This window comes from Phaenicophaeus curvirostris, chromosome 20, assembly GCF_032191515.1.
Source record: "Phaenicophaeus curvirostris isolate KB17595 chromosome 20, BPBGC_Pcur_1.0, whole genome shotgun sequence".
Taxonomy (NCBI): Eukaryota; Metazoa; Chordata; class Aves; order Cuculiformes; family Cuculidae; genus Phaenicophaeus; species Phaenicophaeus curvirostris.
In genome coordinates this window covers 12,169,872-12,193,275 of record NC_091411.1, presented here as the reverse complement: position 1 = coordinate 12,193,275, position 23,404 = coordinate 12,169,872, and the positions used below count along the sequence as shown (strand labels likewise).

Below are 23,404 nucleotides of genomic sequence, written 5' to 3'. Positions count from 1 at the left end.
GGTACTTATTGTTTGTGCAAATATGTGAACCCCCCCGGCCATCCCCTGCTTACATAAAGGGTGTAATGAATCTGGGCAGCGCTCGCTGCAACGCGCAGCTTTGTACAGCTGGGCTGGAGCTCATTACTGCGGAAACGTGCGGCCTCTCCAAGTGAATTGAGTCCTCACGGGGGGAGCCCTCGTCCTGGGGGTGGGAAGGGAGCCCCTACCTGCCTCCTGGCTGCAGCCATGCTGCCAAACTCCTCATTTCTGTGGTTCTGACACCAGCTTGGTGTTTTATCCACCCTCATCCTCACACACGTGAACGCACTGCTGGGAGCCCATCCCACCACGGGCCACCGGCTGCCCCTTGCACTTGAACCAGCGCGATGCCCACAGCTCTCACAACAGCACGGCTGAGGCGCCGGAGTAGAGGAGAGGTGGATCCCATCTCAGATCCAGCACAGCTTTCCTGGGAGACTGTGAATGAGGCATGTAAGTGCTGAGTCTCCCACGGGCACCCAGGTTTTCATTGCTCTCCCACCCACCAGCCCTGTGCGCTGGGCTGCAGGTTCCTCCTGGGTCTCTGCGGGAGCTCCTGCAAGGCTGGTTGCTGCTGGCACATCACCATTTTCATTAGGGCTGGCTGGACATTTTCAAATAAAGACAACTGGGGCAAAATATGCCTCTTCTCTTTGAATTATTTGGGAGAAAACAAAGAGAAAAGGAGAAACGGTGTCTGTGTTGAACTGACTGGTCTCTTGCCCATCGCCAAGCACCCAGGTTTATGGTTTGCTTCCCCTGGAAGCCGTTATTTCCACAAGCTACACAGCATTTTGCTCTGTTGAACAAGCAACTGTGGAGATGGGGGAGCCTATGCGATGCTGCGCTGCTCTGGGCTCTTCCAAGCATTGCCACAGCTGGGAATTACTGCCTTTTATTATCTGTTTCTAATGGCTGGGAGCACTTGTCTTTGAGCCCAGCGCCTTGGAGCAGCAAAGTAGCCGACACCAGCGCTGTGCCGCACGCTGGCTTGCACGTACACAAGTGTGCAGAGGAGTGCTCTTCTGGTTCAAGGAGATCCTCTTGTTCACCCCAGGCTGAAGGGCTGCCCAACCAAGGGCTCCCTCACCCCGGGGCTAATGAGGAGCCGCTCTCCGTGCTAGCAGAGAGGGGGTGGCCGTGCACCAGGCTGCCCTGCACCCACTGATTGCTTCTACGGCCGTTGTGCATCAGCCCACATGTGAGGGGGCCGGCAGTCAGCCCAGCCCAGCATCCCCACCATCCTCTGGGCAGACCCAGGCTTTTAAAAATATGCTGAGGGCTTACCTGAGCAAAGAAAACCAAATTAAACAACCCACCTCTTTGCACAGCTGGAGTTTAATACACATGTGGCTATACTAAAATACGCAGGAGCAGGTGAAGGTGAGAGTGTGGGGGGACAGAGCAGAAATGCATGCACTGGATGTAGGTCTTGCTGTCTCTGAGCCCCCACTCCTACACCTGAAATGCTGCAGCACATTTACTCCAAGCTGCCACTTCTTCTGCCTTGCTCATGTGTCCACTCTGGGGAGGAAAGCCGCAGTGCTTCTGGGTGGCATCGTCTCGAAAATAGTCTAAGCATGCCCTGCTTAGACACTTCATGTGGAGCAAAATCAGAAACCTGCTAATGCACTGCTTCCTTTGACAAAAGAAAATGTAACAATGCAGAAGAAGTAATATCCGTCCACCCCCAGCGCTTCTTCACTGCCCTGTCTGCTTGAGTGACCCCATCCAGAGTCTGCACCCAGTGTGCTGGGAGTACTCAGCAGTGGTTGGTAAAAAAATAAAGCTGAATATGCTACGCCCATAGCCAGAGGAACTGGTGACCTGCCCAAAGCCAGCAAGATGGGGAGGAAGCAGGGAGCTGCGGCTGGCCAGCCTCTCCCCAGCACTGCGCTGAGCAGAGATCTGGGGCTTAGGAGGGATTTCTGGTTTTAATTCTACCCACCTCCACGGTGACATTGGCCTTTCTACAACCTGAAACAGAAGAAGCTAAATGGCTGCTTTTAAGCTCATAAATCCAGCCCTGTCTGAACACCCCACTTTCCCCAGCTTCCCTTCTTTGGGAGCGAGTCACTTTTAACACCCACCAGTACTTTCTGCAGCAGCTGCTGGTTGAAAATACCGCAAGGCAGCAAGGAGCTGTTGCCACCCTGAAGGCAGCCCGGGTCTCACCAAGCAGCGAGGAAGGAGCAAAGACACAGGGAGAAATCAGGTGGATGCCCTCAGTTGGGCATCCTCAGCTGAGCCACCAGTGCTGCTGGGGAGAGGCCACACAGGCAGCACCAGTGGAGCTGCCGGGGCTTTGCAATCTTGGGGGGATACACACCTCCCAACAGCCTGGCCAGGACTGCAACCGCCAGAACAGTTTGGAAATAAAACGTTTCCTAAAGCCTGAGCAAAACCCACCAGCCCTCTGGACAGGACTCCACTATGAACCACAGAAACCAGTACCAGCAGTAACAAAAAAATTAAAGAAAATTATGTAGGCAAATGTTACCTGAGGATTTGAATGCTGTCAGCTCTACAGCCTGAAAGAGGGGAGAACATTTGTTAGCAGAAGGTACAGGCCTCATTGCTTCGCTCCTGGCAACCCCTCGCCACGCTCCCCAGGGCCAGGCAGCCCCCAGCATCGCCCCACGGTCTCCCACAGCCAGCACGAAGGCTGGAACTGGAGCCTTCATCCCAGTTCCTGAGGGCTGCGCACCCTGCAGTGTCCCTGGGCACAGCTGCACCCTGCTCCGCACACCCTCTCTGGGGTGACCCAGCTGGCTGGAGACCACAGGAAAAAACAGGAAAAAAGAGAGAACTTCCCCCCCCACGCTGCGGTGGAAAAAGCACAAGCCTGCTCTCTGCGCTTAAGTGATGGTTAATGCTCCGTGAGGTGTGAAATTCCTGCTCCCAGCCCAACAGCAATAAATATCGCCAAACAACATTTAAAAAAGCTGAAACACAAAGAACATCTCGTCTGTGTTTGTATCTTCACTCACTCAGTGTTTTGTCACTTTGAGTGTTTTCAAACGTTTTTAAGTAGCATCTCTTCTCTTCATCCAAACTATTGTGCAGCTGCCAGTGACATTCTCAACGCAGCGCTCCTCCAGCGAGTGCCGTGACTCATTTCACCAGGGAACAGGGAAAACAGCACTGCCTTATATAACCACGGAGCATTGAAAGCTGCACCAATCCAGCACCACTCGGGGTGCAGCTGCGCCCACCACCTCTGCGGTGACGACAGGGCTCGGATGGACCCCCTTGGGCTGGCTCAGCATCGCGGGGCTCATGCTGAAGAAGAGGGAGCACTGAGAGCCACACGGTTGCTGCACAGGGGCCGTGGGCAGGGGCCGTGAAACCCACCTTGTGCCTCATCCATGTTAGTTGGAGTGGAAACAAGTGCATTAAAAATGCAACGTTTAAGAGCAAAGATAGAGCAAAGTCCTTGGTGACCCTTACATGGAGGAACATGCTTTCTGACTTTGCCTGCTAGGAAATGCCACAGCCTTGGCATTTAGATCTGCTGCCTCCTAACGCTCCCTGCCTTAGGGAACTCCAGCCCCTGGGCTAATTCCCTTGGCCCACGTCTCATATCTGGTGACAGGAGCTCAGCCCTGGTCCCCGTTTACACAGCCAGCACCTGGCTGACTGAGAAAAGCATCACTTGCGAATGAATCCCTGTCGGTGTTCAGCAGGAGGTGAGGAATGGCGTTAACCGCAATATAAATCATGAGAGATGGAAATATGGATTTTATTGAGTGGCTTCAAAACGATATGCCAGCTATAGAAGTATTATCTATTGGATAAATAAGAGCTGTCTATGTGACACAGGTTTTCAAAGGATAAATATTAGAGAAGAAGAGAGAGATCCTTCAGTGAGAGACTCATGCAAGTAGTGTTGGATTCTATTCTGGGGAAATTACAGCACTTGCACGTCAAGTGCACAAGGACTGATGATCATTTCAATAGTGGGAGAGGGAAGTGCTATCCAAGTAGTCAAATTTAAATTGTTCCCTGCTTCGGGCCGTACCTTGCCGAGCTCTACACCTCACTCCTGCAGGCAGCACAACTCAGCCTGTGCTCCCTGAACCCATGCAGCTTGCCCACCACAGGGACAGCAAGCCCCAGCTGCCCAGCTCTAATTTGTTGTCCCTGAGGGAATTCTCCTGCCTTGATCTGTACCAGCTTCGTGCTTTACTGGCTCAAATTCACCGCCTCTTTCTCTTCATTTTTGTCCCCTGCTGCATTCACCCTTCCAACACAGCTGTGGGGAACACACTACCAGGTGTCCTCAGCCCCAGCCCCTGCACTGGAATCATCAGACACCGTTCCTGCATAACTGCTACGCTCTCCGTAGGGGTGAAGGTGCAAGGATAACAGAAGACATTACATACCGGTCTCTCAGGTGACATAATTGACGAAATCCCCATAGGAATTCTGGATCCAAAATTTCCTAAGTAGTGAAGGAATAGAAACAGTCACGCTTTACCAAGAATTCAGTGCTTTGTGCCCCATAAGTATCTCCCACTGAGGCAAAAGGACCAAACAGGTTATCTGCATAATTGCACCCCCAGACTGGTTGGAGCATGCGACACCTTTTTTCCCTAGAAGCTAAAGCCCCTGTTTCTACTGCCACCTTTGCCTCCCCTTCTCCAGAAAATTTATTTTGACACAAACACGGATTCTTGCCTCAAGAGAACTCAACGCTACAGAACACAGTGATGAGCTGCCCCTGCCTGTGCTCAGCCAGCTTGAAGGGACAAACCCAATCCAACACCTCCACGCCCACGGTTGCTGCCTTCCCTGAGAACCCTTCCTCCCAGACCAGAAGTGCTCACGTGTGCAAATTGGTTCAACATGGTGCCCACTGAAATTCAAGCCTTGAGAATAACATTTCACTGTAGTCACATCACACAGCCTGGGTGCCACCCCTCCCTACCTTTGTTGGTGATGTTCTTCACTGGAGGGTCTTTCTGCACAGGGCTCGACAAGGCACTCTCAGCTGCAGAAGGACTCAGTTTCCCCGTCTCCCAGGAGGTTGTGTTTCTTGGGCTTGATAAGTAGTTGATGGGATGAGAACAGTTCTGTAATGACAGGGAAGACAGAGAGGACAGTGAAAACTGCAGCAAGAGTCGTTGCTAGATCCAGGTCCAACTTTCAAGATTGATATAATCTGCTGCCTAATCAGGGCAGATTATCTCTAGGTCTGCATTGTCCAACAGGACTGCAAAGAGGGGAGGGAGCCTCTGCCACGCTCCCTGTGTAAGACAAGAGAAGTATAAGAATTCCCATCCAACATGACCTCCGCAAAGGAGTCCAAACACACATCGAGGGCCCTCCTCTGGTGGGCGCACAAGGGACAAAGAGGGCAGCAGGGCTTCCTTGCAACTTACTGTGAACGAGAGTGCTTTCTTCTTGTCCTTCATCCTCTGGATGGCATTCCTCACCTGGAGCAGAGCAAGGACATTACGGAGGGCCACAGCAGCTCCAGCAGAGCAGGAGATCCTCCAACAAGTCATGGAGAAAAAGCAACCACTGTTCAAGAAGCACAGTCGGGGCTATGCTGCCTGTTCCTGCCTACCCCCAGCTACCCCTTTGACTGCTAATTAATAGTTGATGTGACAAGTGACTGAGCCCCAGCCAAGGGCAAGTCTTACCTCGCTGTTATAGATTGCATAGACCAGGAATATGTACAGGCCCTGAAAAGGAGAGAGCACAGGAAGGGTTATAGATGTACAGCTGGTTTGTGCTACTTTGCACATGAAGAGGAATCTGACGAGCACTAGAATGGGTGAGGACTCGGGCTAGCAGGAAAAGGCACAGATGGCCGGCACGGCACAGCCAGCGACAGCTGGGCAGGAAGGACTTTCCTTAAAATGACACTTAAGACCAGGCTCTTCACAGAGAGTCCAAAGGAAAGACTGTCCCTGCCCCAGCCCCTCTTCGTTCTCTCTCTCCTCATTTCATTTTGGGGGAGGAGGCATCTCTCACTGGGCACTCAGCATCCCGAGCCCAAGCTCTCCTGCCCTCCCTTTCACTCATGCATACAAAATCCCCCAGGAAATACCTCCCTCAGATCTCAGAACCAGAAACCACTGGGAATTAATTGTGAGGGGAACTGAAATGTGGGAAGTAGCTCTCCCTACCCCACAAAGCACCGACCCCGAGGGGGCTTTCACCAGCCTCCCACAGACTAAGTCAGCTTGATGCCAGGACAGACCACAGCATTAACACGACCCCGCGTCCCCAGCTCTGTGGGGTACGAGCGCAGAGGCTTTGCTCAGCCCCAGCCTGGACAATCCTTCTCAGCAGCACACCGGGGCTCCTGCAGCGCAGCCTTGGCCACCCTCTCCCTCTTCGCCGAAGCGGAGCTGTTGCGTGCACACACGGAGATGGGCGAGCAATGACCTGCTCTGCCAGGAGCTCCGTGCCCGGGGCTGGAGCAGGATGCACTAAGGGAAAGGGCCCAGGGCAGGGCTGGAGCCAGCAGTGCCTGGAGACCACAGCCAGGGGCTAATTACAGCTCCAGCCCAACGATTCTGGCCTTAAGGCAGCCCTATCTGGCCCACCAGATTTATGTTATATCTGTGGGGTGTTTGTTATCGCAGCTAGATAAATCAGCTGCAGCAAGAAAAGTAATCCATCTTGTCTTCAATAAGCCTTGCTCTTCATCTGCGAGCTCTTGGCAGGCAGAATGGTAGCCGTACCCTGGCGCCGTGCCATGACCTGTCCTTCAGCCAGCGATGCCGGTCACTCCCCCAGACCAGATTTCTGGCCAGGCTGCCAAGGCAGGTCTTCCTTGAAATAATCATGCTGGATGAGCGCGGGGAGGAGGGGAGCGGGGAGGTCTGCCGGGAGGGGAGCGAGGAAGGAGAGGAGGCCCAGCTGCGGCGGCGGGCGGAAGCGGAGGACCAAGCTCCTGCTCCTGCGCCATCTTCTCCCGGCAGAGCCCACAGCGCCTCGGCCCCGCGGCTCCCCCGCTCACAGCACGGCAAGCACCAGGTGGCCACAGGCAAGAGCACAGCACATGCTGGGACCACAGAGCAGGATGGATGCTCCTGCCTGGTGTCTGTCTGTCCACCAAATACATCCTGCTGCACTCTGGGAGCAACGCCATGTTCTGCTCCCTTCTCACCACAGACGGGTCAGAGGGTGACGGGCTCTGTGAATCCCTTCCCTGGGCCAGTCTCAGTACAATTCTTCCTGCTCCTCAAGTTCAAATGCAGCCAGCAGGTCTTACCCACGCCGATTCTTAACAGCAGGCACCTCCGCCCGGCACTGGGTGCTTGGCAGGGCGCTGGTGCTGCTGCCTCCAAAACTTTGGGCTGTAGGGAAGGCAGCACACAGGGCAGCCACCGCAGCCACCTCGGGCGCAGCACGGCTCTGCGCTGCTTTGCAGTCACTCAGCTGAATTCCTGTGCTGCCTGGCTGGAGAAGGAATTGTCATGTTTGGTGTCTACGCACAGAGTAACCTTGAAGACAGGCTTTGGTTTCCACAGATAAACAGAAAGCAGTCAAACAAACAAACAACCACAGCAGCAAAACTTTCCTGCACAAGGCTTGTGCATGAAGAGCTACGCTAGCCTTAAGGAAAATTCCAAGGTGATCCATAAGACAGGAAGCAAAGGGGCTGAAATGGGATGGCTTTGTCCCTGCTTCCTCTCAACTCCACAGCTTCCAACAGCATTTCTCTTCTGTGCTAATCGGCAAATGGACCTGAGCTGGTAATGAAGGCACAGAGGCAGCCAAGCTCAGCACATTCACGGGCAAACCCTCACTGTCTGTCCACACAACAGCCACGGCTCCAGCTCTGAGCCTGGGGTTCTCTTCTGCTCAGTAACCGAAGCCTGGCACGAGCAGGCAAGAAGAACTGCTGCTGTATTTGATCTCGGCTAGGATGGGCCTCCTGCCACCCTTCTGATATCCTTGATAGTGGAGATGCGGAGAGGCGGCCCTTGTCTGGCCTTGGACCATCCCCATCTGAGCCGACGGATGTGCGTGAGCAGCACGCGGCCGCTGGAGCAGCGCCAGCCACAGGCAGAACATCCCTGCAGCAACCACCCAGCTGGTGCACGTGGCGATAACGCCTGCATTTCACCCTTGGAGAGCTGGGCCAATGCTACACTGGAACCAGCCAAGTATGCCAGAGGGAAGCACGGCAACCTCTGCTGCTGGGGAAGCTACAGCAGGAGCCAATTTCTACCAAATCCAAACTAAAAGGGAGATGGCGTGGAAAACACTTTGGATCCTGATGGTTTAGAGGGCAGTACCTAGTCGCTGTCTTGACTCGGATCCCCTGGAGTAGGATTTGTTCTCAAGCACTGGCCAAGAGACTGTAAGAAGAAGAGCTGTGACTGTCTGGTGTGAAGGGAAAGGACTGACCGTGGGGCACCCCAGGAGCTGGATGAATCTGTCCCCCTGTCTGCTTCCCTGCCCCCAGTGCCCACCTGCAGAGCCCCAGACCACTCTCTGCTGCACAGCCTGCTGCAGTGATGCTCAGTGCTGCTCTAGCTCCATCTACAGCTGCTTTCTCTCGAGGTTTGAGAAGCTGCTGCCAGCAAGGCGGGCGATGCTTTGAATCGCAGGTGGCAAGCACATGTTCCCGGTCTTTTTGTCACCATATGTCCCCGAGTTTCAGATATCCTGAGGTCCTGGGAACCATCCTACCTCGATGCTGAACTGAGCCCTCCTGGCTGCTGTGACTAACACAATTTGCTCTGCTCTCTTAACCACATACAGCTTGGTTAAGGTTTTAAACTCTTCTGATGAAGCCAGTAAACTCAGAAGCAAATATTAAGCACTACTTTACACACCAGGGTTACTTTCTGTCCTCTAGAGGTCCCTGCCAATACCAATATATTAACAACACAACCGTAATACGGTAGCATTCAGGAGTCACAGTCACAGCCCTGGCAGACACCCTAAAAATGCAGTCGGATGCTACCTGAAGAAGAGGCTGAAGGAGGTGACATGACTCACCCAAGCCCTTGCACGTCAGAGCCAGAAACAGCACACACTTCCCATCTGCCCATGCAAGGTTCTGATCACCAGCAAACATCACAATCTGTTCCACCCAGCACTTCTGCATCCCATCAGATTCCAGTGCACCTCTCACCAGGCACTAGGAGCATCCTTGGGGAGCGGCTGCATGGCTGTAGATGGTACAGATTTTAGGGGTAACGACTTTTAGTCCTTGATTCTTAATTCTTCTCTCATCTCCCTGCAATAAAGCTGACTTCCAGGCAAAAGGAAGAGGGTTTTGCCTGTACAGTTCTCAGGACACAACCTCCAAGTATGAACATGAACCAGCTGAAAACCACTTGTCCTAGAACACACACCAGCAATCCCGCAAGCCATGGCTGGAAGCAACCTTTGAGATGCTCTCCGTGAACAGCCCTGCTCTGACAGTGATGCTGGCACACAGGGCCCAGCCCTGCCCTGCAGCAGCGAGGCTCTAACAGCAGCTGGGATGTCTGCCCCATTCAACCCGACAGTTAGCATTTAAATTATTGATTAAATGGCCAAATCAAAATGCTAATCAAGATCCCTACAAGCATGTCAGCTCGGGAGCGGTGTTTTCAAACCATGCTAATGTCAGAAAATCTAACATGAGAAACAAGGTCTCTGTGGTACCAGAGAGATGCTCCAGAGCCTGGTGCTGAAGGGCCATTAGATGAACGAGGTCTCCAGGCTGTAATTCATACCTGGGGAGCATGAACTTCATTTCCTCGGACAAAACACAACAATGGCTTGGGAAAGCTGGGCCGGGCTTCAGAGCTGATGAATGTCCCTGACTGCTAGGACAGGCTGAAGCACAAGAAACCCCAGATACCTGCTTGGCTGTGATGTGAGCGTCTAGCTGGTACAGGACTCACCTGGAGGGAGTTCAGCATGATGAAGACATAGGCCCACACGATGCTGAGGTGGACAAGGACCCCGCACACCCAGGTCAAGCCCAGCACTGGCAGCAGCACCAGGACAGGCTTGGCTGTTGCCCTGTCAGGATGAAGAACTCAGAGTTACCTGAGCGCATTTCAAAGCCAAAACGCCGTGCACTGACACCTCAAGCTCTCTAAGGGGGTGGCTGTTGCGCCCCACGTCCCTGAGCCCACGGTGTCCTGACAAAGTGTCCCAGCCTGCCAAACATCCTTCCTGGCTCTGCAAACCCTGCCCAGGGCCTTGCCGTGATCTGCCTGGAGCACCTGCATGGGGTTAGAAAGCACGAGTCGACCTTCCCTGGGAAGAGCTCCATGGGTGTGGGAGCACCCTGGCCTGTATCTTATGGTTTAGAAGAAACTTTCTTCGCCTCCATGCTGGAGACAGCTCTCCTCCCCCAGCAAACGCCTTTCAGACAGCGTGGCACCCAAGATGGTAGCTATGGAACAAATTCCTTTGCAAACAAAATTAGTTAAGAGGGGAAAACCCAAATATTTCCAGCCCCCTGCACCATTTATTTATCACTGAGAGTTAGGAAGAAGGGAGCTCCTTGACGTCATTAGCCATGAGAAACCAGCTATTTCCACCCCGATGGCTGCGACAAGGGGGGCTTCTGTATTTGTTTTATTAGCATATGGATGTCACCCTGCCCTCCGGCAATGCCCTATCTTTGCGCTTCTGTAAATTTGGGAAAATTTATTTATGATACGGAGGAACAATGCGTGTCTAGCAGGGCTATCCGGCGCCAACTAACAACAATAAAGATTCACAGCAGATGATAAAGTAATGACTCAAGCAGCATTTTTTCAGAGATTGCCCTATATTGACTGATTACTGAAGTCCACATTGCCTCTTTCCCATGTCTGTAATTCCCTCCAGTGTTACTTCCAATCCCTCATGTCCCAAACTCATATAGAAAAGGCTTTTTATAATGAGAAACAGCCCAGACCCCTGTATTCTCTACAGCTGGCATCCTTCTTCAGCCATTTCCAGACCCCAAGTGCTGCTCCCAGTGACATCAATGGGCCTAGGGTAGCTTTGACTTCAGCAGGCACCACCAATGGTCTCCTACCCCAAAGGTCTGAGATTGGCAGTGTGAATGCAGATGGAGCCCATCACCCAGTTCCCCTGGCTGAAAACACTTCCTTGCTCACCATATCTGCACACCAATCTGATTCTCCAGGCTGCTGTTGGGCGTCAGCATCTTCGATCTCCTGCGAGCGCTGGACACAGTCACCATCACCACCCGGAACAGCACAAAGGTGTTCACCTGCCAGAGAAGAGCCATTGGACCCAGAAACACTCTGCAATCAAAGCTCCAGTGGCAAAGGTCTTTTCTGCTGGGAACTCAACAACTGAGTGACAGAACCTGGAGAGAAATGCACCGCTCCTGAGAAAGCAGTGAATAAAATACTTCATAGGGGTAACCACACGTATGAAATCTAGAAAACTCACCTCAAAACTTCTCCTACAGAATGTCTTCCCTAAGTGCCTACTTTGGACCCCTTAAACATCGCATTTCTTCCTGCTATTGACACTGATGCTGCTTCAAGGATGCAGATGTTCCCATATTAAAATCAGAGCTTTAGTTAAGGTGATGTCACAGTCAACCTACACATTTATCTATGCTCCTCATTTAACAGCCAGTGCAAGAACCGGTCAGCAAAATTTTCTTAAAGCACAAAACTTTCTAAAAGCTGCTTTGGTTAAAGAGATTTATTTGTGTTGTGAAAGTATGCATAAAGCATAACAAAAAATCTCCTATAGAAGCAGCAGGCACTATAAGCCTGGTGAGCAAGCACCTTAGCTAGAGAAGCGCTGACACCCAGACCCTGCAAAGCTTTCCTAAAACCAGACACAGGGGATCACACCTTCTCAGCAGGTTTTGGCACTTACAGCCAGGATGAAGAGCACAGGGCCAACAAAGGCCCAGATGATGTTGGTCTGGACGTTCAGCCAGCAGTGGTTGTCTGCCACATACTTGTTAAAGGAAGTTGCAAGGGTCACACCCACGATAACAACTGGAAGGCCTGCAGACAAAACGCACAAGTTAAACCCCAGGAAAAGCAGAGATGACCCATGCAGGTCAGCTGCGCTCTAGACAATTGCTTCAAAACCCCCATGACCAGACACGCTCCAGCCTGAGCCAGTTTAGCCTCTGAAACCCCATGAGCAACATCAATTTACTGCAGCTGAAATCTGCCCCGGCTCTGCAAGAGCAGATTTATACGCTGTCAGCATCACTCTCCTAGGTATAAAGCATTCTGAGTCCTGAGTCCTGATCAAAGCAATTTACTCCTCAGATTGCTTTTTTAACAAAATGGACAATCAGAGACATAAACCAATCCAAAACATTTGAACCAGTGGTCCAGTGTCCAAGTAGGTGTGTCTTTTGCAAGGAGTGCTGACCTGAAGAGCGACCTCCTCTTTGATATGAAACTCAGCTTATTCAAATGAATTCTATGTCCCTAAAAGGTTCACTCAGAATAAAGGATGCTTAGTCTGGACCACATTTATATTTTGATTACCATCAGACAGTAGCAATGCCCTCCAAGAATAAGAACTCACCATAAACTTTCTGCTCCATTTCTTTTCTATTGAACTTTTGGTTTTGAAAAATAACAGAAATGCTTTTTAACTTACATTCTAAGACCAGCAATTTGACACACAAAGGTAAGAAAGCCTCTGCAGAGCAGCGTTACCCAACTCGCATACTGAATTGAATCAAATATTCTGGAATCTCTCCCCTTGAAACTTTTGCTAGAGAAAGAATTGACACATTTTTCTGATGCCCCAAGGCAGAGGAGTCTGCAGATACCCCAGCCCGTCACATAGTAGAACTTCATTCTCCTGTCTTCGCTCATGTTGACCACTACCACTTTGCTCCAGAGGAGAAGCCCCTCTACCAGCATCCATGAAAAGGCTGCCATGAAGAAGAGATGGAGGCTGGCAGTGACCATGAAACACAGCACCTGGAGAGGAGAGAAATCACACACTATTCAGGAGGAGGAGTCTTCTGGGAGCTCCTGAGTCCATGCGGTCAGAAGGAAGAGAGCAACCTGCAAATCATGCTGCAGAACATGCAGAAATGTATTCAAATATCCACAAGCACCAGGAAGAGTTCTTAAAATTGCAGTGCATGAATAGTCCAAGTGCTGCAGCTCACACGTTTCAACTGTGCGACCATCAAAAACTACAGAGGAGGGAAGCAATAGCATCTTTTCCTGCAGTTCTTGGACGTCCCTTGCAGGTCTCCCATCCCAGAGCTGTTTGATCCAGCCCCGGGATATGGAGGAGGACACAGAAAGGGACAGAACTGTGTTGCTGTTAAACAGAAACACTTATACTTAAACGTAACTACTTAAATTTTCCAAAGGATTTTTTTGTCAGAAATAAACTGTGAGAAAAATGAGGTGAATTTTCCTGACAGATTGCACAGTGCATACATGCATCTCTCCAAACATAAGGATGCAATTCTTTCCTAGATGCAAGTTACAGGTAATTAATGAAACATTAATACAAGGGATTACATTTCTGTTTGCTCTGACAATAATGCCTGAGTAGGCCTGGTCCTGCTGGCTGGACAGGACGCTTTCTGTCGAGCTTACCTGGTTGGTCTTGGCCAATTCACTGAACATAAGCAGAGCTTCTGCTGCAGCTAACGCAAAGATGAGGTTCTTGTGCACGGTTGTCCGTTCGCTCTTGGGGACTCTGAGAAAGGAGAGAGGAAGGTCTCAGCTGCAGTCAAATGAAAAGGTGCCCATGTACTCAGTAGTGCTTGCTGGGCTGCGCAGACCTTTCCACGGACACCCAGGTGTGTGCACAGCTCTCAACAGCATCTCCACAGACACAACCACCACGGCATCAGACAAGCGTTCTCCCTCCCCTCTGTTACCGACCACCAGCACAGCTCCCCAGCCTCTCCTCCACCCCTGCATCCCCCCACACTGACAAAGGACACCTTGCCTGTGCACTTGTTTTGATGCAAAATATTGAATGAAAAATACAGAGAACGGTACAAGTGTCTGGACTTTTCTTACCCAACTGCCAAAAATAAAATGAAGGTAACTATCAAGGCACAGAAGGAAACTCCACATCCAATAAAAGTCAAGGTCTGCAGTGTGAGCTCCTCCTTGGTGGTCCTCTGCTCCAATCATGAAACAACAGAAGACACAAATCCCCCACAAATTAACCACAGACTGCTCGCCGCTCTGGCATCCACCCCACAGCGTGGCAGAGAGAGGTTCCTCGCTTACCTGCATCTCGAACACCTGCAGCAGGACAGCAAAATTTGTGGTGTGGTTGCAAAAACAGGCAGTGGAGTCTGGGAGAGACGCTACCACAGAGCAGCCAGCTGTGGACCACATCCCACCAGCATCTGGGCTAACATGCAGCAAACAGAGAAAACACATGGAAATCACCATCCATCAGAAGAGAAAGCCAGGGCTCTAAGGGAAGTTCATTCTCCCAGAAGAAGCAGAGTAGAAAGGAAGAAAAAGGGGATATCAGAGACAGGTCTTCAGATGGACTCCCCTTCGAGTCATCCTGAGTCTCAGCAAAGAATTACAGACCCCCACTCTTAACATTACACCTATATTGTTACATTTGTTTTTCCAGGGGAAATAAAAGATCATAAATATGGGAACCTGAAATGAAACAAGGCACCTGAGGCTGAAGTTCCAGAAGGCACAGATGGGCCCCACCAGCTTATCAGGCAGGTCCTGCAAGCAGAGAGGAAGAAGAAGAGATCAGCCAGCCATGACTGTACTGTACGCAGACAGATACAGTTCACTCACCAGGCTGCAAGAAGGCACAGACACCTTCCCAGGGAAATAGGAGTCAAGGCAAGAGAGCTGGGCATGGGACGCCCCGAAGTCCAGGAGCTCTGAGGGCCTTGAGTGAAAGCTGGGCACAGCCTGTGAGGCTGACGGGAGACCTTATCGCTCTCTACAGCCACCCGAAAGGAGGCTGGAGTGAGGTAGGTGTCTGTCTCTTTTCCCAAGTAACAAGAGATGGGATGAAAGGAGACAGTTTCCATTTGCACCAGGGGACATTTAGATTGGAACAGGACATCCAGGGAGTGGTGGAGTCGCATTCCTGGAGGGATTTAAAAGCCATGTAGATTTGGCTCTTAGGCGCATGGTTTAGTGATGGAGTTGGCAGCATGAGGGTTATGATTGCACTCAATGATCTTAAAGGTCTTTTCCAGCCTAAATGATTGTAAGATTCTATGCCACTAGAGGAGGAGGTGGCTGGGGAGCACAGCCTCCCTCAGGGTACCTGGATGTGGTGCTGCAGGTGGAAGTGCACAGATGTGCTGAACTCCTGGTAGTCACCGAGCACAGCGGCTGAAATCACAGCAGTGCCCACCGTGGTGCTCCAGTACCTGTGAGGAAAGGCAGGCTGCTCACAGGCACAGAAACCATGAAATGCGCTCAGAAAATGGGTTCTTATGTTATACAAGACAGCTAATGAGGTCCAGACCCCTTTCTGTGCTACCAGCAAAGGGCCTGGGCACAGGGCAGAATCCACCTTGGATTATCTGGCAAACAGAAAACCACCGCTCCTCCTGTAACAGCACAGATGAGGCACTGGAGCACACTAAGCGGCTGGCAGCTGAGCAGCACAGCAGCTGAGCCAAAAGCCCAGTGAAGGAGCAGTGCAAGCGTGGGATGTGTGGGCTGCCATCCCCATCTAGTGTCCAGAGCACTCCTGGAGAGAGCAGGGCTCTGTCTTCCACACTCTCCAACTCTCTGCTCCTGCACCTTCGGCCTCAGCTGGAGGGGACCCTGCAGCAGCCCCCCAGCTCCCTCCCCAGCCGAGCACACAGCCTGGGGGGAACCAGGGGAATCACACCGGCAGCCCCACCGCACAGCTCAGGGCAAGGTGTGCCAAGGGTCTCCATGACGCACTGACTCCAGAGCCTCTTTCCACTGTCCAGTCATGACACACATATTGGAGAAAGGGAGGACAAGGACAAACAGGATGGGATGGAGCGGGTGGACGTGACCCCGAAACAGAGACACAGAGAGATTCCACGCAGACTGGAAAATGAATTATCGTGTGGTGCCAAGAGGCAGCTCTGGGGTGCTGGGGGGTTCTGTTTCACTCACTTCTGTTCTCCATCAGAGGGAGACACATCCTGGACGACAGCACTGCTGCCAGCACCGGACAGACAGCGCTGCAGGGAGCCGTAGCCAAACCACATGTTTTTCACCGTGACCCTGTGGAGACCTGGAGAGACAGAGCATCGCAGGATGGGTGCAAGCACGAGGGCAGCTCTGAGCAGCCCATGCTTCAGCATCGCTGCCCTAATCTGGGGGTCCGGGACACCCACAGCTCCAAGCTGTGTCTGTAGAGAGGCTGTAGATAACCTCCCTATAGTCCATCTCCCTTTCACCAAGGGCACCTCCTCTCCACACCTTTCCAGACTGCATGTGTGCAGGGTAAAGAGTTCCTGCCATTAAGGAAGATGCTGCAAATGTACAGGCGTCAAAACTACCTCTGGCTTTCAGTCTTTGCATTTCTTCTGCAGGAACTTCAATGAGGTCGTGCCTGCCTCCCTCGGGGCTCTGGACCAGGTATGCCTCACTGCTCAGCTCCTGCCCGGTCAGCTCCAGTTTCCTGACCTCCATTCCTGTGGAAGGGGCAAAATCACATATGGGACCAGGGTTCAGCCTTCCTCCAGAGCTACTCCTACAGCAAAGCACCACAAGGACATGATAACCCCAGCCAAGACTCAGAGCAGCAGCAGACAGATCCCTTTCAGTGCAAACCATGTGCATCTGGGCTTAGGTTACCTCCTGCACCCAAAGGTTTCTTGCTCTCCTCTTATAATACATCGTGTGAGAGACATCTCTCACACTGTGACAGTTTTACACGAAGGAAATGTGGAGAAGGCCACAGGAGCAGCAGGAGATGATCTGCCAGGAGGGGACTGGACTGGGAACCAGATGGGATGGCTAAGCTGGGTTCCGGAGCGATGCCCTCCCCGAGCTCAGCCAGTGCCACTCACCGACATTCCCGTGCTGGATTGTGACCTTTGTCCTCCCTGCGGTCAGCACTGGGGCTAGGTGTGACACCATTCTGTCACAGAGCTCAACAACAGCCATGGGCCCTCTGATAACCTGCGAACACAGAGAGAGCAATGGGAATTGGCACCTGCACTGCCAGCTTGTGCTTCCCACAGCTCAAGAGTTTTCTTAAACGCTTGGTCCTTGGCAGAAAAAGAGGAGTTGGGGCTCAAGGTTCTTCTTTCATTTTAATTTGATTTCTTCAATAAGCGATGTTCTCAGTTCCTTCAGCAACTCAGACAAGACTGGCAGTGAGGGAAACTTGCTGGTCTTTATAAAAAGCCATTAAACCAGCTCGGAAATAAATAACCCAAAAAGTTTCTGTAAAGAGAGTACTGATTTTTTAGGCCTGACTCCTGATTTTTGCAGACCTGTAGAATGACCAGGATCTCTTCCTGGAGAAGATTTCACCGATAAACAGCGTCCACTGCTGGAAGGGCGGCAGGTGACCGGCTGCATTACTCAAGATCCAGCGTGTTGGGCAGCACAAATGCCACCCCTGCAGCACCCAAACTCAACCCCTTTCTCCCTCAGCAGAAACATCTGCTGCACTGGCTCAAGTGGCCAGGGCGGGTTTTATGCTACTAATGAGAAGCTGTGAGTAATTGTGGCCACGGAGACCTAAGCGACTCTAAGTGATGAGGTAAACTCAAACTATTCAGCATCCTTTCATCTCTGGAGGTCTCTGGCTTGGTTCCTGGAGCATTGGCCAGAGCAGTCACAGACTTCCCAGAGACAGGTGGTGAGTGCAGGCCTTACAGCAGACACAAAAGACCCATGTGAGAAGGGAAGAAGCCAATGAAGACAATCCCAGCGGGGGTGGGATGATGGAAATCCCTCACACAAAGCCTGATGGTGGTTAGAACAGTGTGGGGGTGACAACAGGTAGCTCCTTGGCAGCTCACCCACGGAAAACACAACAAACCACAAGCAAACGGCATTGCCCTGCCAGAGGCAGCAGGATATGGGAGCAAGGAATCTACAAGGCATCGGGAACCAGCAAACTGTGTGTCATCCTGTAAATCCAGGCTGACAAAGTGGAAAGGCTTGAAGAGAGCTGAGATGACCGCTGGAGGGGTTTGCTAGGAAGGCACCGCTTGACTGCACTTGTCTGCAGAAAAAAATTATTTGCACATCCAACAAATGAGGCAACAGCACAGCAGCTACCCCTTGTCAGAGCTGGTAGAGCTGCCATGCCCACGTTTGCTCCAGAACACGTCCAGAGAGGCTGGATGTGACCAGGCAAGGACCAGTCCTCAGCCTGTGGTGACACAGGAGCCCAAGGAGCTGCACGCACTACACGATGAATAGCTGTGGCTCACAGCTGGCCAGACCACTGGTGACAGGCGTTACCTGGCTGACTGATGACCACATTTCCATGTTCTGCTCTTCCAAGATTATCTCAGTCACTTCCACATAATACTGGACCAACTGCTCCAATATCTCCAGCTCCTCTCCCTCATGGACTTCCACATCAGAAACTTGTTTCAGTAACTGCAGCACCACGAGGAGGTCAGACGACTCCAGCATGGGTGTCTCTCCTCTCCTCAGAACAGTCGCCAAGACATCGAGAGCACCAAGAGCAACAGAGAGGTTCATGTCTTGGACATCACTTGTGAAGACGTTCTCAGGAATCTGCCATGGAAAAAATGTTTTAGTTCAGTGTGAAGCCCTGATTCTCTCTGACCAGAAACTATACCTTGGCAATGCCCCGCGCACCCTTGGTGGTGTAAGGACACCTGCATGGCCAGTGGGCATATCTCAGGGGAAGGAGATTGGCCTTGACATTTTGAATGCTCCTGTTCAGCCCCTCAACCTCAGTGAGGGGAGTCACCCTGAAGCAACACTTTGTTTAATCACAGCACGAGTTATAGTTGTACTGGTCACACTCTCCTAGAGCAGCTCAGAAGATGTCATAGGCACGACTGCTGGCAAAGTGACCTCAAACATCAGTAGGTGCCATCAAGTCTACTCCAACAGCTCCTGCCTGCTCCTGGTGTTGGCTGCCACTGCTGGGGCTGCAGGACTCACCACAGTCCTCTCTGCAAGTTTGTTCACGCGACTGACAAGTGAATGGCTGGATTCCAGCTGAGCTTTTTTCAGTTGCCAGTATGCATCTGAGAATAAAACAAAAGCATAACCGTTGCTGTCGCTAACACATGCCATGTTCAAAGCCTGGGGAACAGCCCTCAGATGGCGGCTAGTTTGTGGGACAGTCAGGACAAGGAGATTTCACAGCTGTATTTTCTTTCTAGCACAAGATCCCATCTGGAGAGAGAGTCTAACACTTCTTCTCTGCCTCCTACTCAAGTCTCCCTGTCTGAGGAGCCTGAAGGAGCCTGGATTGGGAGGAACTCTGTGGCATCGCATCCAGAAGCCACGTAACGTGCAAGCTGGAGAACAGCAAAATAACCCGTCAGAGTGCATGCAACTGAAGCAAAGTCACAGCTTCACCACGTTTTGTGTCTGATCTCTTCACAAGATACGACCCTCCCCACCACTGGCCATCCTCCTAGCTAGGACCTCTAGGAGTGAACACTGTGGAAATAATGAATAAACAAACAGATGCTGTACCCTTTCTGTAGACACAGATAAAAGGTAAAGACTGCAAACAAGACGTGTAACTGAATCTGCTGCTGCCAACTTCAAAAACTCGGCATTCCTCAACAGGCCCTGTGGAAACACACACAAACAGGAGGTGTGAGTCCCCCAGAGACACCCACCCCCAGCAGGTATCACATTTCCTGCAAGTAACCCACAAACCCTGTGTAGGACAAGAGCTGCAGGCTGGCTGCTCCCTAAGCAGCCCCAGAGCAGGGACTGAGCTCAGAAACTGCTCCCGACCCGCCTGGTAAATCCTCTCCAGAAGGAATTTGGAGAAGGTGGCAGCGCCAGCTTGTGATTTATTGGTAATGTCACACCAGGCTGGCTGAGAGACTGAATCTCTCCTCTGCACCGAGTGTCACAGCACCAGGAAACACCATTGCTTACAAGTAAGGGCTATCTCTCAGTAGATGAGAAAGCTATAATGAGCCCAGGACAGCTTTGCCAGGGTCATTGCAGGGGTCCTCAATGAACAAGTGTTCAGTGATGACTGTGCCTTGCAGTGCAATTTCTAACTGCCCAGCCCAGCTCTGGATGAGCTTCTGCCTTCTTTCCTGAAGGAGAAGCTCATTCTACAAACTGCCCCGTCTCTAAGGATGGCACTGGCTTCTGGGACTATTCCTGTGTGCTGATGCCCCCCGCCCTGCCCTGAAGGAGGAACTGAAACAGCGAGGGGAATGAGTCTTACCTGGGCAAAGAAACTGTGTGGTCACTTGCTGAACAGTCCTTTCAACCTCCAGAGCACTGGAACTCCACCCAAACACAAGGTCTTGCTCTACCACCCAGCACGACCGAACTTTCTCAATCTGCTCTGTGCTGAGGACTTTCTGCCAGATGTGCAAGTCCGTGATGTTCCCACTGAAGGACTCTTTCTCCCTGAAGGTGCCTCCCAGGGAATCTTGATCTTGCCCAATTATGAAAGTCCCTCGGCCGTAGATGGCCTTGGGGGCAGAGGGCCCCCCAGGACACAAGCCACTGGCAGATGCCCTCCTTTTGCCATCGGCATAGATGGCCCAGGTCCCATTTTCCTGCTGCCAGGTCACACAGAAGTGATGCCACTGTCTGTCAGCACGGAACACAGGCAGGTATGGGGAATGGTGCCCATGGACTATGAGAGCAAACCGAACAAAGCCTTCCTCGTCGACAAAGCCGCAGAGCTGGAACTCATTAATAAAAGCTGGCACAGCATAGGAGAAGATGGTAGCAATCTCCTGGGTCCTGGTGTCCCACTGGAGGTGGGCACAGGCTGTGACAGCAGGCAGCGCTGGGAAGTCAGAGAGCACCTTTACGTATTTTGTGTCCGTCTTCTCTCCGAATACCAGGACTGGTACAACGTGGTCCCCTAGAGGGAGAAATTTCAGCCAGCATAAAGGAAGAAGCATGGGCCGAAGCTGGCTCATCTTCCACCAGGGTGAAACCATCATTTTCATAAACCTCCTACTGAAGCTAAAACTCATGGACCCTGCAGGCAAGCGCAGCCTGTAAGCATGCAGCAAGGCTTCTGCGTCTCCTGTGCCTGGAGGGCATCAGGAAGGCAGGCAAGCTGAGATTGCACCATTTCAGCAAGTATAATTTCCATAAACTTACTTTTCTAGCAACTAGGCTCATAAACAATGAATATGGAAGGAACAGCGTGTTCCCAAGCATCCCATGCTATAGCAACCAAGAGCATAGTCAAATATGACCTTGCAGGCACCTGCCGCTGTGCCTTGCTGCTGGGGAACGCCCACTCTCCTGGCCCTGATGTGCTGGGACTGCTGTTGCTCACCCTGCCAATTCCAGCTTGTGACTAGAGGTTGTAGCATTATCACAGTGTCAAGACAAAACGAGTGGCAACTTTTCCAGTTGGATTCGTTTTTCAGAATGAAAAAGATCCAGCAGTGAATAGGTCTCCAAATAGTCCAAGCCCACTTATACTCACGTCTCCGTCTTGCTTTGTACGGGACACCATCCCTTTCACTTAGCCAGAGAGAACCTCTGATGTGGTGGGACTGCAGCAGTTTGCTAAAGGAAGCTTGCTCACTGTCTTGGGGCTCAAAAAGTAACCGAGCGAAGCGTTGTTCACAGTATCGGTCTGCGTGCCACCGGTCCAAAGCGGTGGCCACATATTCGTACACGTGTCTTGAGGTCTCAACCGTGACAGGAGCAAAACCTGGAGAAAGACACACAATGCAGAGAAACAGGGAAGCCGCCCCGACCCACTGTCATGAAACAGGGTCAGCCCCCTGCAGCACACCCAGGCATTCAAAAACGGTTCCTGGCACACCCCAGAGGATCTGAAGACAGGAGCTAACTGCCATATTCAGCCCTTGGCACGTTCAACAGGGACAGCGTGGCAGCACAGTCCAGACTATCTTGGACCTAAACTGCGGGACATCAGTGACTCCGCTCACAAATGGAATCGCTGGCCTGGGGCTGGAGCTGGGCGCATTCTGTGCGAGACGCAAACCCATGCTGAGCTCACTGTGGTACGTCCAGGGACTGCCCTGAGGGTAGGCTGTCCAAAGCAGATGTGTAAAAGCACATCTTCTCATTTTACCCCCATTTCCCAGCTCCTGCCTTTGCAGGTGCAGTTTGCATGCACGAGATAATCTGCTCTGTTTGCAGTGACAGTGGCACAAAGACCAGCAGCTAAGCACCTACTTACCTGAATTTATTCATAGTTAGTCAAGCAAATACTTAGCTACGCAAATACAATTTCAGGCACAAAAATAAGGTATCAGAAAAAGTTTCTTTACCTTCATTTCTGTCACTGGACACCTTTTAATGTGTTGTTTCTCTGTGCTGTATATTGCATTTAGAAACATACATAAGTGCTGATAAAAACACTAACCTTTAGCAGTCTGATTCTTGGCAAGGGCTGCAAAGGCAAAGAGACTCCTGGACAGACCACCGACCTGTGGAGAGGATGTTTGGTAACATTCATATAAAGCATTAATATTATCTCAAATACTCGAATTATAAAAAATTACTATGAAACTCACCAGAAGGCTGAAGAACCAAGAATCAGGTCTCAAGTCTCTCCTAAACATGCTGACCAGCTGGTAAGCTTTCACAAAGAAAATAAGTTTAAACAAAATATTACTAGAGCTGCACTGCAGAGACAAAAGCGTTCGGCAGAAAGCTCATTCCTCAGAAAGTCTTGAATCAAACATGAGAAAACGATCCTCTCTAAAATACCTCTCCTGGGTAGCATCCTATCAAAATAATTCCCAGTTCTTCTTAAAGAACTCAAGGTCTCAGTTTAATGTTTGTTTCCAGGATACAAAATAATTAATCATATAATATATATCGATGTATGGTATTAATAGATAAGAAAGTTAGCAGAGGCTCTTTATCTGCATTAACTAAATAAAAAAGCCACCATAAGTCGCATTGTTAATGCCAGCGTTGAATCACTGGCAGCTTTTCTCACTCTTTTTAAAGCCCACAGAAATACAGCACCAGGGCAGACCCTGCAGACCCACGAATCCAGCCTCCACGCGCAGCGCCTGGACACACGGCTCAGCACCGCGGAGCCGCCCCGGAGAGCTGCCCAGCAGCCGGACTGTGCCGCTGCGCCCTCACCTCTGCGCTGCTGGGAGGGAAGCCTGAGCACGCGGCCGTATAAAATCTAGAGAAGTCATAGATAAGGGCATGTAAAGGGACAAACATGCAAAGCGGCAATGTGCTCTCCAAGGCAAACAAGTCCTAGCGTGGTTTCCTGGCACGAGCACTGCCAGCCACGAGCAATCTCTGCTCTGTGCGGGGCTGTCCTGCCTGCTCGGCACAAGCGCACG

The 23,404-nt window shown here is 51.5% G+C and overlaps 1 protein-coding gene across 1 annotated transcript; it reads right to left on the bottom strand.

Moving 5' to 3' along the window:
* Nucleotides 1-1,231: 1,231 nt before the first annotated feature.
* On the bottom strand, nt 1,232-22,746 carry ADGRD2 (adhesion G protein-coupled receptor D2). Its single transcript, XM_069873495.1, has 25 exons — nt 22,610-22,746; nt 22,459-22,522; nt 21,547-21,777; nt 20,314-20,967; nt 19,596-19,694; nt 19,053-19,138; nt 18,375-18,656; nt 16,964-17,075; nt 16,451-16,585; nt 16,062-16,182; nt 15,229-15,334; nt 14,614-14,669; nt 14,205-14,331; nt 13,989-14,092; nt 13,557-13,659; nt 12,767-12,920; nt 11,845-11,978; nt 11,103-11,218; nt 9,888-10,008; nt 5,670-5,711; nt 5,406-5,459; nt 4,952-5,096; nt 4,407-4,465; nt 2,522-2,552; nt 1,232-1,617 (listed from the first exon to the last, which is right to left on the bottom strand). The coding sequence occupies exons 1-25, from the start codon at nt 22,655-22,657 to the stop codon at nt 1,502-1,504; spliced, it is 3,300 nt and encodes a 1,099-aa protein (XP_069729596.1). The 5' UTR covers nt 22,658-22,746; the 3' UTR covers nt 1,232-1,501.
* Between the last annotated feature and the right edge of the window lie 658 nt (nt 22,747-23,404).